Source organism: Pelmatolapia mariae, linkage group LG13 (genome assembly GCF_036321145.2).
Source record: "Pelmatolapia mariae isolate MD_Pm_ZW linkage group LG13, Pm_UMD_F_2, whole genome shotgun sequence".
NCBI lineage: Eukaryota > Metazoa > Chordata > Actinopteri > Cichliformes > Cichlidae > Pelmatolapia > Pelmatolapia mariae.
In genome coordinates, this window is record NC_086238.1 from 17,965,769 (window position 1) to 17,985,610 (window position 19,842).

The 19,842-nt window shown below is 44.7% G+C and overlaps 1 protein-coding gene across 2 annotated transcripts in view; it reads left to right on the forward strand.

Annotated features, from left to right (window-relative positions):
• Positions 1–414: 414 nt before the first annotated feature.
• The window catches only part of fgfr2 (fibroblast growth factor receptor 2), a 39,391-nt gene continuing 19,963 nt past the window's right edge, over positions 415–19,842 (forward strand). The window contains exons 1-6 of one of the 2 annotated variants that reach the window (XM_063490988.1): positions 415–1,014; positions 3,094–3,346; positions 10,310–10,567; positions 10,881–10,955; positions 15,092–15,261; positions 18,004–18,127. In XM_063490988.1, coding sequence (XP_063347058.1) covers positions 3,169–3,346; positions 10,310–10,567; positions 10,881–10,955; positions 15,092–15,261; positions 18,004–18,127 — 805 coding nt within the window. In that variant the 5' untranslated portion in view covers positions 415–1,014; positions 3,094–3,168. The remainder of the gene's footprint in view (positions 1,015–3,093; positions 3,347–10,309; positions 10,568–10,880; positions 10,956–15,091; positions 15,262–18,003; positions 18,128–19,842) is intronic. The other variant, XM_063490987.1, reaches the window with a different exon arrangement.

Below are 19,842 nucleotides of genomic sequence, written 5' to 3' on the forward strand. Positions count from 1 at the left end.
GTGAACCTCTGCCGATCTTTCATTCTGACTTCAGTTTTCTTGCTCTAAATCACTGTACACTATTTCTACTTTGAGAAACTGATCTGAATATTCTAATACTGAGTCTGCAGGGATGCTTCACTACAGTCTATGGGCTATACGTTGTGTCACGTCTTGGCCACTGAGCGGCGTTGCGGTCTGACAGCTCGGCAGAGGAGCAGGGGCTCTCGCATTCCCACTCTGTGTGAACGAGTCGAGCGCGGGGCAGGCAGTCAGGCAGCTCTGCAGTTTGATGGGCGGAGGAAGGCAGGGCCAGAAAGCAGTGCAGGCACCGGCTCGAATTACACTCGGGGTGCTCGGGACAGGAGGAGGGAGGGGGGGTGATGACACGCACTGGAGGGAAGGAGGGCGGTGTGTGTGGAGACGTAAGGAGGAGAAAAAATCTAGTAAACCTGACAAAGCGTCTGAGTAACAGAGTGAAGACTGTCGGCGGAAGAAGTAGACACGAGAGACGCTCGTTTCACCGAGAGGACGCACATTCACGGATTTTATGAGGTGTTTTTTTTCTCCTTGCAGTGGACAACTATTCTCTTCTGCCCTTTAGAACTCGTTCCACGTACGTGGTAGCTGCAAACTTTCTGTTGAGTTGACAAGTGCGCTGTTCGGGGAACACTGGGCAGTGTTTTGCGCTTTGGAAGAAACTTGGTGACGAGAGGTGGAAAGTTTCGAGGGGGGGGACAGCGATATGGTTTTACGAAGTGTTTTGGAAGGATAACGCATGTAAACCCGGATTTCTGTGCATGGCATTGGACTACGCTGTCAGTCGGGTTTGGAATATATCTTCAGATCCGAGCTGATGCCGGCTGATTGTGGAATAGTAAGCTGAAGAAAAAAAAGCCAGCGCCTCGATTTTTTTCCCTTTTTTGCCGCTGCATTGTATTATTGGAGACATTCCTCCCTCTGGATTCAGCTCATGCTCTCTCCTCCCTTATCTGTGCATGCCAAAACAGATCTCCACGATTTTAGTCCTCCCTGGTAAGTGTTCTCTGCATGGGATAAAAAAAATCTAATGCGTCCTCAGAGCCTCATCTGTCAGGGTTCCTGCTGCCATACGAGATAGTAGAAATGCGCTTCCACGGTTTGTGCAGTTATTTTTTTTCTTTTTACAGCTGCACGAAAAAAACCCTGAAAATTGTTTGTTTGCAGTTTTCTAACCAAAAGAGTTTCCAGAAGACCACGAAGTGCGTAAAGTTCTTTATAAAGTTTTTTTTAAAATTTAATATCATATTTTCCTGGCATGCATAAAACACCCAATTTGGGTTTTTTTTTCTTTTTTTGCACGTAAAAACTTATTTCTGTGAACTTCATCTTTGTTTATTTAAGACGCGAGAGGAGCCACACAACACCTTGCATCATCACTTTAGGGCCCATTAACAAGTGTCCGGGTTATTTATTACTTTGGTAAATTTTCTACATTGCATTTATGGTGCCAATTACCCCGTGACCGCTGTTGTTTTTTTCATTGCTTGGTGCCGGAGCCCTAAATCACCGAGGAGCTCCAAATGAGCCCCCCTCATTGTGGAAAAAGCCAACTGATTTGAATTTCAATCGGGGATTCAATCAGTGCCAAGAAATTTCATTGAAAGCTCGAGTTTTTAAATGAAGGCTTGGTCATGTATGAGGCCGAGCTCTCAGTGGGTCCCGTTTTAGAGTGGATTATATCACGTATCACTATAAACCGTTTACTTCTGAGTTTTGCGCATTAATTTTCTCTTTTTCCAAATCGTTTCTGTTGTAGGCTATTTATTTATTTGACGGTTGTGGAAAAATGTAGTATTTTTATTGCTCTCTTTAAGCAGCGTAGCACAAAAACACCCCCACATGGAGGCTTTTTTGGTGGGGGCGTGATATCTGGGCTCTTTTCGTCCTGCAGAAGTTTTTAGACAGCGGTGATGCCAGTAGTACTTGATTGGTGCACTGATTCGTTTACTTTTCATCAATAATTCATGAGTCTGGGCTGTCACTATGCGGAACTGGGTACTCTAATTGCAAAATTCACACCGGCGCATTTCTCTAATAAAGTTAAGACGTCGGGATGAACTCAAGCATGCACGCCGACATCAGGTGCGCGGTCACCGTCCGTGTCCCGCAGTCCCCCCGCCCCCGAGCGGTTGAATGAAAGATAACTCGGCATGTGCACGTCTTCTTTTTCGCCCTCTAAAAGTCAAATTACGTATGTCTTTGCGGGTGAAACCAATCGATACTTCCAGCTGGAGGAGAAGGAGCTCAGGGAAGCGTGACTTAACCAAACCTCCAGAGACACTTCGCCGCGGTTGAACCGCAGATGTCTGGCTAAACGGAACGATGTGTGTGTTTGTCCCCATGTTGCAATATCGCTTTTTTTCAATTAAAACCGTACGGCTCTCATAATCAAGTCCTGGGCATGCAATAAAGGCTCTTACGAATGCGATTAACACAAACGCAACAGCGCGGGCAACAGGTTTGGTGCATCTGTTGCGCATAAGCGGTGTCCAGCGGAGAAACTGGTGCCACACTGGCTGCTGCTTTGCCTTTTCTGCACCAGTGACTTTTGAAAACATATAATGACTGATCTGTTACAAAAGAAAACGTAATATTAGTAATTCAGCGGGGGAAATGAGCAGCGTGGGAACGTGGAACAGGTGATGCTCTTTTTTTCATTAGATTCATGTGAGATTAAATAAATGCTAGAAGTCTGGGGGACGTGAGTGAAACGGCTCCTTTGACACTAAAATTTAGAAGTGGGATGTTTCTGAGTTCGTGTTCTGAAATATATGTCAGTGCGTACAGATCAAAACTAAAGGTAGATGCGGGGCGGCTCTGTGTGGGCTGCCTCACCTTTCCGGTATGTCTGTGGTGTGGCTTGTTTGACAGCATTTTGAAGCACTTGGTGACTCTGTCGTTTCAGCTGTCTCTCGCGTTTTAAAAAGAAGTAAGAGGGACGTGGCTCAAAGAGCATCTATGAATTAAGATGAACCATTTTGACTAAATCTGTCTTCTTGTTCTCTCCCCTTGCTGCCTTTCACACTTCTGCCTCTTCAACCTGTCTCCCAACTTCTTCCCTTTACCTCCCAGCCCAGGTGATTGGGTGAATTCCGGTGAGTGACAGGCCAACCCTGCAGCAGTTGATGGTTGGGCGGACCCCCTCAGATGGGATCAGTGTCCAGGGGGAGGTGGAGAAGGGGGGTATGGGGAGCGCTGTCCCCCACTAGCGGGATGGCCTCGTGGGCCTGGCTCCTGGCCGCTGTCCTGCTGTCCCTTTTGACTGTCAGCGTGGCCAGGCCGCCCCTTACTGCCACCAAGGAGGAGGCCACTCTGGAACCTGAAGGTAAGCAGTGAGGGGCTGTAACACGGGGTATGAGAGGGGGGGGGGGCACATTTGTTTGCCTTGTTTTTAAAGAGCAGGCACCAGTTTGTCAATAACTAAATAAATAAATAAATCCACCCTTCATCCTATTCAGCGTTTTTGTTTACTTTTGCATCCTTCCCTTCAAATTCTTGTCATTTACTCACATTGACGTGGATAAGAATCCAGAACTGGCCTGTGACACAGTTTCTATATTTTATACTCTTATTTATTTATTTATTTATTTTTTTTTAACTTTCGGAGTTTCATGCAGAAGCACAAGTTTTTTTTTTTCATTTAACTTCCAGTAAAAGTTGAAATATTGGAAAAGAGACAAAATTTTAGAGGGAGAAATATAAACTAAAGAGAAACAACTAACCCCGGCATGGCGGACCTCTTGTTTTCCTCACTGTGAGTTCTAATTCACACTCTTTTTGTTTTATTGTTCTTGTCTGTGCGTAGCTTACTGAGCTATACTCGAGCTGTAAAGCCTGGTTTGTGTCTCTGTTTGGAGGGAAAGTTGTGAAGAAGGGTGGCACAGTGTTTATCCCGGCATCTCTCTCATGACCTTCTCGCCTGGAAAGAGATTGAGATTTAGAGTTCTGGTCTTTGCTTTCTTCCAGTCACGACTGCTGTTGTTTCCTGTTCCTGCAAAGTTTGAATAATTGTTTTAAGCTATATAGTTTTGAGAAACATCTTAGTGAAAGGCTGAAAGGCTTTTTTGTGGGATTTTTTTTTTAGTCTTTCTTTTAGGCTTCTCTATTTCTGTGTCTCTGGTCTCGGAGTCTGGTTAGAGACGAGCTAATTAGTTGTTGTGATGGATGGTAAGTCGCATTCCAAAGTCCTTTGTTCCCAGGCTTTAATCAGCATGCTAATTCTGAGTTAGGCCAAACAACAGAGCATCACTTTTAAGCCACCTCCCCCACCGTCCTTCTGTCTTTACACAAACACACACTGTACCTTTTCTTGGCCTTTGCCCTTGAGGTCAGGTATCAAACTTACCTACTTGGAGAGAGGCTGCCCGAGCTCTCCTCTCCTGTTGTTTTTGTTGTTCTGTCTCAGACTGTTTGGCTCCAAGCCGGTGAGTTCAGAGCCCCACATGGCCCGGACGCTACGCTACATGGCCACAGAGAGGACAGGGGGAGTTTTCCAGAGTTACAAAATCCCCCAGAAGAGCTCTAAGAGGATTTGTGCATATTTGACTTCTCCTTTAGATGGAGAGATTACAGAGTGCTGCTGGGCAGCGATGAAGTCATGTGACTGGAGATTAAGTGGCCAGACCTGGGTGAGGTCACATGAAGAAGAACAGAGAGGGCACAAAGAACCTGGCCTGCTTATCTGATTGTGAACCAATTTATCTGTTGCATGTTGCAAACAAATATTTATTTATTTAAATTATCATCAGCAGCACCTTTGTGTGATTTTATTCAATGTGTTGTCCTCTTCAGTCTGTTGCGTCCTTCCTTCACTAATACTGACAGGACACTATGGAGTCACCTGTGGGATGCAGATGTTAGAGAGAGATGGACTGACTTGTCCTACCTAATTGTCTGAATACCCCCCGCCCCGGTCCCCACACCCCAACCAGAAAGGTTAAGAATTCTCAAAGACTCCTGCTCCCCTCCCCTCTGCCCTGCAGCCTTGCCTGTGTCTGTGGGAGCAGTAATTACTTTAGATTCATCAGATTGCATATCAATGTTGTCTTTATAGAGCCCACTCCTGCACCCCTGGTGGCCCTGGTAGTTTGCCTACCTGTGGCTGTTACAATGGAAGAAGCGGACTGAACGTGCTGTTTAATGTCTTCACACAACAGGCTTATTGTTGCCGCTGTAGCCACTTCAATATGGGAACGTTTACCTTGTCCAGGCGCGCTCTGTTTGCACATTGATTAAAATACTCTGAATGACAATGGCAGAAAATACATTAGCATTTTTCTGCTCTTTCAAGCCACTCTTCTTGCACATAATGCAGAATAAATGTGGCACCAGGCGCACTGGAACGCAGGCTGACAAAAGTCAGCTCATGGTTTGGCTTGACTTTCATGTCGTCCCCGCCTGACTGTGTTCTTCAAAAATGCTCTGATCAGCATGGAGGCAGCGCTTCAAAATAGTCGAGCGGTTAAATAAATATAGGCTCCTTTATGCATCAAGGAAGATTCTTTGATGCCTAGACAGGCACAAGAATGGGATGGATGCTTGTTAACAACACACTAGTTGCTTTTCCTTGAAGACTTTCTGGGCACAGTAGGAATGTAATTGCTCTCTTGGCTTTCTTGCTGCATCGTTCCTGCTTTCACATGTACGCTGCGCCCTTTTAAACCAGTCACACAGTCGGCACATGTTAAACAAAATGGGATTACAGTTTTCTGTCTCAGCATGTGTATCCGTGTGCGAGGTGTTGCTCATAACCGATCTGTAGCACTGTGCTATCTGCACAGTAGGAGTGCAGCTGTAAAAGTGTAAAACTGTCAGCTGGCCAGTTAATGACATGGATTGCGGGTTTAGATGTGTGGCGATGGCAATGGAACTGAACTCTAAACAAACACAGTGTGTCAGTCGATGTGTGTGTGGGGAGTGGGGCAGTTGGGTTTAATATACAGCTTTCACACAATGGCTTTTATTAGCCTGCCGTTAGCTGGTGTTAATCTTGTAGGTTGGAGTGCGTTATTTGCTTTGGCTTATGTGCCAGAAAATACCATGTCACTCCACCGCTCACTCTCACAGCTGTCTGATAAGAGGCTGGGAAGAGCCTGTTTCCTCAGGTCTCCATGCACTGTCTGGTGTACTTCAGGTGGTGGATGGCAAAAAATAGGTTAAGGACATATATAAGATCCATGGCCTTAGTCTAGATCCCATTGTTATTTGTTTTTGTCCTTTCTCTCACAAGCTGAGGTCACATGACACCCCCCCCCCCCCCACACACACACACACACAAAATCAAATTTGTTGTTATCTGCGCATTATGAAGATTTCTGAAAAGGTTACTTAACCACTTAATTGGTAACCGTAATGATATTATTGAGTTAAGGAACAATGCTGCGTTACAGGCAAATTTAATGTGATTAGAGTGATGCAATACATTTATATTGTACAACTCTTCCTGCCATTGCCCCCACCCCTCCTCAGTAGCCCCCCCCACCAGAATTACTATCCACCACCTCAATTAAAAAAAAAAATCATTAACATAAACAATATAAAGGGATCAAAATTAAAAAGAAAACTAAAACTTGTCCATGCCACTGCAGCAGCACATTGATTTGTTGTTTACCCAAGAGCTTTAAGAATTAAGCACTTAATATGTTTTTCTTAACTTAAAATAACTTTCATAAGATAAGTGTTTTTATAGTCTACTGATCTGACAGATTATCATTAGATCGTCGTTACTGTTGGCTTCAGCGTGTCCTTAATCTGACTTATTATAATCTCAAGATTAATGCAGTGTTTCTGAGGGTCACTACTGCTACGTTCAGCCTAAGAAGATTGTTGTACATAGTGTCCAAAGGGCTAAAGGGGTCATTTGGGGTTCAGGGAAGGCCTTGATGAGGGGGTGAAGGGGTGAGTGAACTGGAGGGGCTGTTGCCATGGATGCTTGCAGGAGCCAGTTCACGGAGCTGCTCCTTTGTCATAAAAAAAAAAAGCAGAGGAGGGATTTGAATCTGAAAGGACACAGACATTAGAAAAGGGGTAGAGACAAAAAAGGGGAGAAAAGTCCTGGGATTTAAGTACGTGAGGGGGTTACAGAGGAAGAAGAGAGGGGTAAAAAGAAAAAAAGAGGAAGGATAAGAAGGGCAGTGGAGATGATGTGATTTCGAGTACGTGTATGTGAGTGTCTGTGTTGGACTCCATGCATGCTTAGTGTGCGCCTCTGAGATGGCAGTCATTACATTCAGTCTTCGATCTCATTTTGCAGAATGAGGCAGGGAGGAGATGGGAAGATAGGCCTGGAGGCAAATGTGCCTCTCTGAAGAAGTAAATTCCTAAGATCAGAGAAAGGAAAAAAGAAAAAAACGTTGCCCTTGCCTTTTACCAACATTTCTGTGGGGCTCATGCCAACTTGATAGACGGACAGATGGGCAAGCAGACATTAAAGGGACTTTGGTGAGAATTGCTTGCTGCATTTAGCCACACATACACACACACACACACACACACACACATATGCACATATATTCGGGTTGTGAGACTTAATTATTGCCAGCAAAAGATGGTGCGACTGAGGATGAGAAGAGGGAGCGGGGATAAGACGGGCTGAATCTGTTCCACCTGATGGACACTTGTAATGGCTGTGAGTGAGAGGGAGAGAGATGGATTTTCAAATGTGCTCCAGGAGAAGAGAGGAAAGTGATAGGACTGTAAGAGGGTGGGAAGAGGAGAAAGCTGCTTTTGAAAGAAATTGAGGAAAACGTGTGTGTGTGTCTATGTGTGAGAGAGAAAGAGGCTCCCGCCCCCTCCTGTTGTGCAGAAGGGGGATGAAACTTTGCAGAGATGAGAAAATCTGCAGTGAAGTGTTTCAGCTCTTACACGCAAGAGGCTACAAGAGTCCATGTACACATGCTGAGAGTTAGTGTTTCACCGGAGCTGTGCATTTAGATAACATGTTTAAGATTCAGTTCTGTATCTTTATTTTCTTAGTTTGTCTACAAGTTAGCTTCTGCATTCTGTGTGTGTGTGTGTTTACATGGGGTTAGATGACACAGGTTCCCATGAAAAATCAGGTATGCTGGAGGTGTCAACAGGTTTGGGAAGGGTCGAGGTTAGGTCAGCAGGGTCGTGGTGGGTGTGGATGTGTGTAATCAGAGGAAGAAGAGGGCAAAGCGGAAGGAGAGGTGAAAGAGCGGCAGGAGGAGGAGCTGATGGAGGGGCACAGATGGACACAGCAGAGAAAAGAAAATGATGAAGACAAATTCAATCACTCACACACCAAATGGATAAATTCCTGCCCTTCCCTTTTCCTGTTTTTCCTTCCAAACTTGCGTACCCTTCTTCCATCGCTCCTTCATTTCCAGAACTATCCCTGTGATATAAAAAAAAACCCTCCAAGCAGTAATAACATCACACTGAATGCCTCCAGTGTGGAAAACCACATTGTAAAAGGTAGCGGAGACAGCTCCCATCAATCAGCACAGGAGCTCCACCTCTTATCAGACCACACACTCGGCCCTGGGTGCCAAAGGGGGGTTTAATTACTTCCGGTTTGAAGGAGTTAAGAGGGAAAAACAAGACAATGCAGGAACCGTACCTGTGTGTGTACGTGCCTAGGGGCAAGAGGTTTGCGCACATGCCTGAACTCCAGGCTTGTGGCGGAATGACTTTCCCTTCCTGTTGTACGTGTGTGTGCAGGTTTACTTTACATTTGACACAAACATAGGAAGCGCAGAGGTGTATAATGAGGGTGGGGTGTCGGTGAAAAGGTGCATTGAGGTACAGGAAAGGCAGGGAGTGCCGCTGCCTCTGTAATTACACATATCGGACTTCAGCTAAACGCTCTGCATATACCACCATCGCTGGCTTTTTTTTTTTGTACGCTTTTCCATTGTTGCAACTTTCCTCCCTCGAATCTTTTTAATCCCTCTCATTTTTCACCTTGTTCCCACTGAAGACGTAAACTTGTGAACATCTGCATTATAGAGAAAAAAAAAACTCACTAAGATCAGTCTGCAATCGAGCTCAGTGAACACATACACGTGTGCATGAATGTGTGTGTGAAGTTTGCAACATGCCCGGGGTGACTGGAATTGACTTGAGCATATACGGCAGAACCCAGCTTGTGTTTCGGCAGGTTTTTTCCTAGTTTGCTCAGCGTTCCCTCACTGTCTCAATGTGCGTGGATATTTAATCCATGTAATCAGATGGAGAAGTGCAGTCTCAGCTATGGAAATTCAGAGCTCTTTCTCTCTCTTTTTTTTTTTTTAAACATGTCGGACGTTCATCTTGCTCCATCAGTGCAGATGTACGAGTCTGAGAACACAGTGTGTGCACACGCACTCGCAGGCAGGCTTGATTTTTCTCCCAGAAATGAAGAGTTTTATGCACTTTGGAGTAGAGCGCTGAGTTTCTTGCTCTCTGCCTTGGCTGGCAGGAGCTGAGGCTGTAGATCTGGCAGAGCTGTAGATCCTCCATGGCCATGTTGTGAAAGGGAACGACGACAAGAGAGATGGAAAACAGAAGAGTCAGGCTGCCGCCAGCTCAAGGTTTTTCGTAGCTTAGGCGCACAGTCAGTACCAGAGAAATGCCAAGACAGGGGAAAAAAAACCAACCCATCCGATCCCATCCCCGCCTCCCCCCTCCCACTTCCCCTGCCTGTCAACTACTTCCGTCTTAGACCTTTCTGGCTGCTTTCCTTTCTGATGGGCAGACATTCTGGAGTTGTATTACCTTCCCTTTTTCTTTTTTTAAACGCTGCAGAAATTTTTCTGCTCTGCTCCTACTCACCTACACACATTGGCTGCTTGGCATCTGCACTGAAACAGAGGGATGGCTGGGGAGGGGTGTTTCACCACAAAGATGTCCATTTCACAACTGTTCGCAAAGCTTGGATTGTTTTCTTTTGTTTTGTTTTTCTTCCTCTCTCCTTTACACACACTGCTATGGCCATAACTGCATGCACTGAATCTATAACAGCCAATCACTCTGCACACTTCAACGGAACAAGGTTTCCAAGGGTCTCATTTTAAATTACTGGGAGTTTGTAAAGATGTGTTGGTGTGGCGGTTTGAAACGTGGGCCTCCTCTTTTCTGTATTGCTCCTCCTGCATAAGTTGATTTAAATGCATCCGTTGGGGTTTTTTGGTGTTTTTTATTTCTTTCTTAAATTGCTTGTTTCTTCCTCTCCCACCTCTTTCCTCCTCCTCCTTGTGCACCCTCTTCCTTCCTCATCCTTTACCCCCACCCACCTTCCCCGATCCCCTTCGACCTTACCCCACTCCTCCCCACATCTGCTTTGCAGAGGCGTCGAACAAATACCAAATTTCTAAGCCCACGGTGTGCTCAGTGCACCCGGGGGAAGTGCTGAAGCTCAGCTGCCCTCTGCCAGTGACGGGGACCATCACCTGGACCAAAGATGGCAGCTCCTTGGGCAACAACAACCGCACGCTGATAGAGCAGGAGGTGCTGCAGATCCGTGACACCACGCCCAAGGATTCGGGCCTGTACGCCTGCACCAGCGTAGGCAAAGACACGGTCTGCTTCATAGTCAATGTCACAGGTGAGTCAGGGATCAGGCAAGGTTAGGACAGGTCAGAACATTAGAGATAGAGGATTGGTCTGTGCTTGGTGTGGATCCAGGAAATAGCCATGGAGTAGATATGGTCAAGGATGAGCAGCCTGAAGCTCAATAGGAGTGTGTGCGCTTGTATAACAACAGTAACTTACAATCATATTTAATATAAAAAAAAATGCCCTCACTCTATTGATTCCTTTAAAACTGTGTTGCAGTGTTGTAACACGGAAATTGCTACGTGTGTGTCTGTGTATGGGGTGCAAAAAAGGATGGCAGTAACCGTGGTTACTCTGTGCAGATGCCATCTCGTCGGGGGATGATGAGGACGATACAGAGCGATCGGAGGACACTGGGGCGGATGGAGAGCAGTTAAGTGAGTATGGGAGGAAACCAAAGGGGGTATGAATGAGTTCGAGATGCTCTCCCTTTCCTCACCAGGTCCCGTAGATTAGGCACCCCTGAGCAAGATGCCTTAAAGAGACAGTAGTAACCCGTTTCTTCACTGATCTGACATCTTCCACCTTCTCCGTTCAATAACTTTCTCTGTTTCCCGACATTTGTTCCATCGTTAACTCAAGCTTCATTCTCCTACCAGTTACAGCTATGTCTCCATGACACTTTAAATGCACATTTTGGATGCAGAGAAGGCTAAAGCAATTAACTAATAGCATATTTGCCCATATCAAAAAACAAAAAGTTCAATTTAAGGGCTTTAAAATTAGCACATGCCATGGTTTGAGTGCTATAGTCTGTTAAATAGCAAAGAGTCCCTAAGAGCATGTCAGAACTTAAGTGTGGAATGCTGATTGTGATAGCCAAATACTTAGAAAGGCTTAATCCCTAAGCGAAATAATCTACTTAGCTTTGTCAGAGTTTGTTAGCACAAGTGAGACTCTGTGATTATGATTAAAGCAGCACAGAAAGTGGATGGTCTTTATTTGTTCTGGGAGTGACACCAAACTCTTGTCAAATTGGACTTTTAGCCATATTGCTGCTATTCTGTACATTAGTGTTCCTGAGATTAGAGCGCCTGTGTGTGTGTGTGTGTGTGTGTGTGTGTGTGTGTGTGTGTGTGTGTGTGTGTGTGTGTGTGTGTGTGTGTTTCAGGCTGGACGCTTCAGGGGAGTACAGGGATTCCTTACATTCTTCTAGCTTGTGTCTCACAGGTAGTCAGGCCTCATGGAGCCATCCTGCCAGCCATTTAGTCAGCTGGGCTCATCCATTATGAACGATGCCCATCTGGACTCAGTTACCCACCTGATGGGTTTGTGTGTGTGTGTGCATGTGTGTGAGAAAGAGAAAGTTCTTTACCCAACTTTGTGGCGAGTATCTGGGATAGTAACATGTTTCTGCACATGCGCACGTGCACGCTTGCGTTCGCATACGCGCTCACGAAAAGGAGGCTGAAAGTTGAGGGCTTCCATATCTTGTTAAACTTCTCCACATGCACTGCGTCTCATCGTGAGTTCTCCTTCTCCACTTTTGGGCTGACTGTAATTGCCTGAAATCCATTAAATATGTGGTGGTGATGGTTGGGGGGGGTGGGGGAGCAGAACTCGAGCAAGAGTAAAAGAAAAAAAAATGGTGGAGAGGGAAAAGATCCAGCCACTCTGGTGGTAATAAGCTGTTTGAAAACAAAGGCGAAGCTGTTCTGGCTGTACAGTTGCATTTTCTCGCCGTGTGTGTTTCTGAAAATTCAAAACCAAGATTATTATTAAAAGAAAGGGGGAAGAAGAAAGGGGGGGAAAAAAGAGGCGAGGGGGAGTGGGGGTGTGTTGGATCAGTACCAACTCTTTTCTGAGCATGGCGTGGAGCCTTGGCCTCGGGCCGAGGAGGAGGAGGGTGGGCGTGGGAGGGAAGGAGAGTGGAGAGTGAGGGGTGTAGCTTTATATTCGTGGCTTTATTTTCTGGAGTGCTCAGAATGGATCGGGCATCGGGCCATTGCAACACAGAGCATTTTGTTTAAACTTTGTACAGAAGACTGACGAACATATGCTAGTGAAGAAAAGATGGAAATTTGTTTGTTTATCAGCGGGGGGTGGTGTAATTGGAGAAGATGTAGAGGAGCCTCTACAGGGATCTGTGAGGGGAGCCATGCTTAGGGTGGTGGATGGAGGGAAGGGGGGCAGGGGGGACTGATGTCATGATTAAGTTGAAAAGCCACGAGGAGCTTCGCTCTAAGCTCGAGTCTAAATCATCAGATCTGTATCCTGTTTACAGTTGTGTTGTTTAGATGATTGCTCACTTTTATTGCATGTTCCCTTTGGTTAAAGTTGTGCATCTTTCAAATTTTTATAAGGGAACTCCTCCCCGTCTCAGTTTTTAGTTTGCTTATGACATCATCTTCCTTGTTGGGTGGGACTCAGCTGAAGAAAAGTTGATGTCATAAATCTGAGCGAACCAACCAGGATCAAACAATGTCTGAATCAAAACTTGATGACGATTGATCTGCCACTATCTTTCAGGTCTAATTAAACCTTCCTCACATGTGTTAAACATATGTAATAACTCTTTGAAGCGTCCTTCGTTTGTTGCATATTTCTTCTTTGGATTTAGGAAATCCTGCCATCATGAAAGGTTGTCAAAATAAATAACAGAGTTTCGGCTTGATCAAGAAAAACATTTCAAATTGAATGCTTTTATATCAAATTTGTCTTGGTGAAGAACCCATATGACCATGGTAAAAGTTGACATTTTAGAGGTACTTTGATTTGACAGATTTCTATTTTTTTTCCAGCACTGGTACTAATTTACCATAAAAAAAATTTCACTTGTTCAGCTTGCACAGATGAACGGTAAACAGGAGGATATCGCAGCTTAACAAGAAATTATTTCAACAATGAAATACTTCTCTGGGACACTTGCAGATTTAGCTCTCTAGAGGAGCTTAGAGAGAAAAAAAAATCTTGACTCTCAATGCCTGAGTTAGATAACCTCAGCTCACCCCAGGCCAGCTAAGGATAAACAGCCGTGAGCGGGGAGCCGGATGTGCAGGGCTTTGGGGGCGGCAGGGATTCCTGGAGGCCAAAGCGTTTGGGCCAGCGAGAGTTTGGCTTCATCTGGAGAGAGGTCTGAGGGCTTGTTGGGTTTGAAGTGCTACCCCTCCGGACAGAGAGCATGGGAAACTGCACTGCTCACCTTTTATGTCTCAACCTCATCTTCTGACCGGCTGCCAGTTTGAGGTCAGAGGTCGGTTTTGAGAGACGGGCTCACGATGGGTTAGTCTCCACCTAATCTGTCTCTGTCTGAATGGATGGAGTGATAACAGGGTGAGTGTGCGGAAGTGAAGCTGGAGGAAAAAGAAGAGCAGTGATAGTGAGAGTGAGGAGGAAGATGAAAGGGGTAGTGACTAATTATAGTGCGAGCACTTACTGTATGCATCCATTCAGGAAGGAAGAGCAATGTTTACTGACTGTACTTTCCAAGTATGCTCGACTTGTCCGGTTGTTTAAGCCAGAGAAATGATTGGTGGCTTCTGCTGATAGTATGGGCAGGAAGGAAAGAGAGTGCAGGGAATAGTCTCCTTCAATTTAAGCTTGTGTTTGAACCAGTAGCAGTCTTATCTTTGGGTATTCCCTCTGTTACTTGCCATATGAGGGGGAAGTGATGGTGTGGAAGACCGTTTGGATTGTTGTTTGACTTGGAGTTTCTCTTCCCCTCCGAGTCCCATCTGCTTAGGCAATCACCCTCCCAGGTGCAGAGAAAAAAAAGGAGGGGCGGGGGAATCCAGCTGACTGAGTGACTGAAATTGGGAGAAAAAAAAGGAGCTGACAAATGGACGAAACACAAGCACGGTGACAGATTTCAGTAGGAGAAATAACGGTTGTCAGTTTGGTGTTGATATGAATCTGGACAAAAGTATGCAGCGAAAACTCTGATATCCTTCGTTAAATGTGACATTCATTTTCTCCCCTGACCGCACATAATGATTTTCAAAAGGTGATAAGCGTCCTGGGCCCTGCCGTCCATATCTAGCCAAGTGACAGGCAGATAAACAGGGCAGCTATGGTAATTGGAGGAAGTGGAGGGAGGAAAAAAGCTGCTAAGTGGAATGAGATGAAATTGAATGTGATGGTCTAGTTACCCTCTTGGCAACGCCCAGGCACATTCTCCCCTTAGAGCCGATGTTTTCCCCCCCTGCAACACCCCGTTGAGCCTGCAGGAAAAGTGTGTGTTTTTGTTTAGCTCTGTGAATGTGGAGCTCTGGTTTTTGTTATGTTGGAGGGGGGTTAGGGGTTCCCAAAGCCCCGGGAGTTTTACAAAAGCTTCAGGTTTGTCTCTTCTTGCAGTAATGCTTCTAATGTACATGTTTAGTTAGTTTAGTTTATTTATTTATATAGCACATTTAATTACAACAGGAGCGTTGACCAAAGTGCTGTACATGAATATAACATACCTAATAAAATAACTGCCTTAGCCAGTCTGCAGTCCCACTGCCAAAATGTTAATGCCGAGGACATTATTAGGAAATCTCAGCCTCACTCAACACCAACTGTTCTCTGGTTGCAGGCGCGCCGTATTGGACCTCATCAGCAAAGATGGAGAAGAAGCTGCATGCGGTGCCAGCTGCCAACACAGTCAAGTTCCGCTGTGCTGCAGGAGGCAACCCCAAGCCCAAGCTCCGCTGGCTTAAAAACAGCAAGCCTTTCCGCCAAGAGGACCGCATGGGAGGGTATAAGGTAGGATAAACACTAATAGATCAGAATTTTTATTACTAATGTCAACTCACTTCCTTATCTGGGTTTTGGCTGCTTTTCTGGGCTGCGGTTCTCATGGCCATTTTGTGAATTTTATTTGCAAGGAGAGCCTTCTCCTTTCAATACTTCCCTGACTGTCCTTTCACCCCTTTTCCACCCTTCGCTGGAGAGACGGGAGGAGGAAAGACAGAGGAAACGAGGGCAGGGTTTCTGGTGTGAAATTGGAATTGCTCATCCGTGCGCCTCTTCTCACCGGGATACTTTGCAGAGCCTCTCACTGTAACTTGACATGGTTCTATACCCCCAACAATTAGAAATGTAAGCCTAGGACGTAAGGGTTAAATGCACCTAAACAGTAATGCACAGAGAAAGTAGGTAGTGTCAGGTTTGAAATGAGTTCACAATGTTGAGGTAACTCGATCAGGGAGAACAGGTCCCAGTGGCTTTAGGTTGGAGACTCGTAGTGATTCCAGCTTGTTATTTTTTTGACCTGAAATATGATTTAGAAATGCTGTAGCTGAGCTTGTTAATATTTAAAATTCATGTGCTGTGTAAGTTTACACCTTTGATTCTAGGTGTAGATTAAACTGGTGCTAGTTTGATATAAGATAAGATAAGATAACTCTTTATTGTCATTGCACAGTCATACATAGTACAATAGTACAATGAAATTGGAAAAACTGTCCTACGTTGGCACTACATATGACACGACACGACACGACACATCACAACGCAACACAAACAACACAACACAGTATATTAACTTAGTAATAAAAAAAGAAGAATAAGTGTATTTGTATTTCAAACTGTTATTATTGCACATGAATTATTATTGCTCCTTGTTATAAATATAAATATTATTATTGTTATTGTTTTTACCGTTGTTACCTCCCCCCCAAAAAAGTCCAGGGAGGTAGCCAATCAGGTCAGCTATTTGCATTGATTAGGACTATTGCCCTGTTGTAAAAGCTGTCCTTGAGTCTATTTGTTCGGGACCTCAGCAGCCTGAACCTCCTGCCAGACGGCAGCAGCTTAAACACCCGGTGTCCTGGGTGTGTACAGTCCCGTAGGATGCTGCGTGCCCTCTTGAGACAGCGAGTGCTGTACAGGTCCTTCAGGGAGGGAAGAGGATGTCCAATGATTTTTTTGGGCCATATTGATGACCCGCTGGAGTGCCTTTCTGTGTGCTGTGGTGCAGCTGGAGAACCATACACCGATGCAATATGTCAGCACACTTTCAATGGAGCAGCGGTAGAAGACGGTCAGCAGCTCCTTCTTCAGGTCCATTTTTCTGAGGATTCTCAGAAAGTGGAGACGCTGTTGGGCCTTCTTTAAAACCGCAGAGGTGTTAGAGCTCCATTGGAGGTCTGTGTCTATGTGCACACCCAGGAACTTGAAACTGGACACCCTTTCCACGCACTCCCCGTTGATGCTGACAGGCTGCAGCTCAGACTTCCTCCTTCTGAAGTCAACTACCAGTTCTTTTGTCTTGGTGGTATTGAGGTCCAGGTTGTTATCTACACACCAATCTGACAGCCTCTGAACTTCAGCTCTGTACGCCGTCTCATCTCCCCCAGAGATGAGCCCCACCACGGTGGTATCATCTGCAAACTTGATGACTGCGTTGTCTGGGTGGGTACTAACACAGTCATGTGTGTACAGAGTGTACAGTAGGGGACTCAGTACACAGCCTTGTGGATATGCAATTTGGTTACAGTTTTTTTTGTTTTCTTTCCTTTAAATTCATCTCTTTGTCCCCTTCCTGTATATGCTGGAGTCGTACTGATGAAGTGCATTAATAATGCAAATGGACAGTTATGAAATTCATTTATGAAAAGACCCAGTGATGCTGAATGAGTCTGGGGCTCCTGGTTAATGACTTGTGGTTTATGAGGAAACACATTTCACTGCCAGGAAAGTTTAGGTGCAGATTAATGTTGATGTAGCCGCTAATGTTGCTTCCCGTTGGCTTTCAGCACGCTCATTACAGCACGGACAAAAAACAGCCACGACGTGACGGAAATGACACAGTCAGGCTGTCAAATCCACCGTGGACAGTTCATTTCTCTCTTTTTGTCAACAAAGACAGGACAAAAGCTGTACCTGAGCCCAGCCCTGTAGTATAATCTCTCCATTGTGTGAAATGTAGGCCTGTACAAGCAGTGGCTACAGTGTCTCTTCAGTGTGCCGATGGAAACTCTATTGTCAACTCACACCTGCTGATGCCACACAGAGGTGAAGCTATTTTTGCAAATAAGTATGAGTAACTGTATGTTTTTAAAACGGCTTTGACTACAGGATGGGGGAGACTAAATGAAATAGCAGTGGTTGACAGAAGAGGTAGACGGCTAACGTGGAAACACGCAGGGCAATGTTAGGCGTACTCGCGGTGTAAGTACTTCTTAGAGCACTGGGAACTTAGACGGTGATATAAACTGGGAAGCTTTCACCATCAGGGTATGTAATCTGCATGAATAAAGAAAAGATTGTGACGTTGGAGAGTCATTTTGTTCAAATCTGACCTAAATATTGTTTGCACACTGGATTGTCTCGTTTCTTTAATGCTTCTTTTCAAATCCCCTCTGTCGTGTTCTCCTTTCACATTTAGCACCGGCTCTCGGTGTCTAATCTCTGCACTGTGGCTCAGTATTTAATGACATGCACGTGATATTAAGTTGTGTGAGTTTCTGTCTGCGCATAACAAGAGACTGTTCCTTTACCCAGGTGCGTAGCCAGCACTGGACCCTGATCATGGAGAGCGTGGTGCCGTCCGACAAAGGCAACTACACCTGTTTGGTGGAGAACGAGTTTGGATCCATCAACCATACCTACACCCTGGACGTAGTGGGTCAGTACTACACACAAAACACACACTTAGGCTCAAAGTGCACCTGTGAGGCTAACAAACGAGGGATGGAGGAAGGGGAGGGCAGTGGGTGTTTCTCACAGTGGGAATAGAGTGTCTTCTGTGGAATTGCCCAGGTGCGCTCTAGATGCAGGTGGAGGTCAATGAGGAATGTGGAAGCTAAAGATGAATATGTCAACAGTTTTAATATGGCTATCAATAATTTATATAACAATATTTAATTTGTGTTAAGTCAAACATTTGATGATTTTGAAACTACTTGAAGAATTGAGTGGTGTCTCACTAATGTAGAAGATCTTCATTTGGCCTGAAAAACATTTTATTGCTCTATTTTTTTTTCTAAAAGCCCTCTGTACAGCTAGGTTGTCTCACTATTCAGCAGTGTTTGAAGAAAACAATCAGATTTCAGCACTGTAGCCAGACTGACAGTCGGAGCTCTGTTCCTTTTATGTTAACTAGTAATTACTTCATGAATTTCTTTACAAATAATTAAAAAAAATACTCATAACCCTCTCACAGACATATCATTGCATACAGCTGCTTTTAATAGTATTGCTAATTCTTTCTTGATTCTGAAGGATCTTGAAAGAGCAGCTGTAAAACAGCTAATTGATTATATGCAGAGGAAAGGCTTATTTGAAGAGTTTCAGTTGGGTTTCAGAGCCTATCACAGCACAGAAACAGCTTTAGTGAAGGTTACAAATGATCTTCTTATGGCCTCTGACAGTGGACTCATCTCTGTGCTTGTCTTGCTATACCTCAGTGCAGAGTTTGATACTGTTCACCACAATATTTTGTACTGCGCTGCAGTGGTTTAAATCATGTCTAATAAAATCCAGTTCGTTCATGTAACTGGAGAGCCCTCTTCAAACACTAAGGTTAATTATGGAGTTCCACAGGGTTCTGTACTAGGACCAGTTCTGTTTACATTATACATGCTTCCCTAAGGCAGCATCATTTGATAGCATAGCATACATTTTCATTTTTGTGCAGACGATACCCATCTTTGTGTCTAGGTGAAGCTAGATGACACACACCACTTAGTTAAACTGCAGGAATATCTTAAAAATATAAAGTCTAATTTCCTGGTTATAAATTCAGATAAAGTTAAGGTTGTACTTGTGTTGTAATTGGGGTTTTCCCTGTATTATTGTAGGGATTTTAGTGTCTTGCCACAACTGCAGTTGTGATTTGATGCCGTCCAGATAAAATAAAATGGGTTGTTTTTGTACTTTGTCTTGATATGTCAGTCCCAACGAGCTAAAACAAATGTTTAGTGTCTATTTAAAGGATAATTTAATGCAAATTGCAAGAAAAAAATGTTGAACCTACTCAGGTTTCTTACAAATTGGCCCATGATGATGTCATAAAATGTCAAATTCTTGTCATTTAGTACCTTAACAAGTCAGTGAAAAGATTTGTGAATGATTTTATCATCTAGACTCTGAGACAACAGAATGCTGGCTGAGCAGTATCACAGGGTTCAGACCCACCTCAGTCACCCCCTTTTCTGACCTTTGGAGCAAGACAGCAAAGACTGTTTTTCTGCTCGGTTTGCAAAATCGATTGTGCGGACAACAAGGGGAGTGGGATAAAGATAGTAGATCAATGTAAGCATGTGTGCTTGTGCAAGCGCGCACACCAACTTTGCTCTTAAATTTGATTTGAACCAGTTCTCCTTTGGCCTTTGCTGCGCA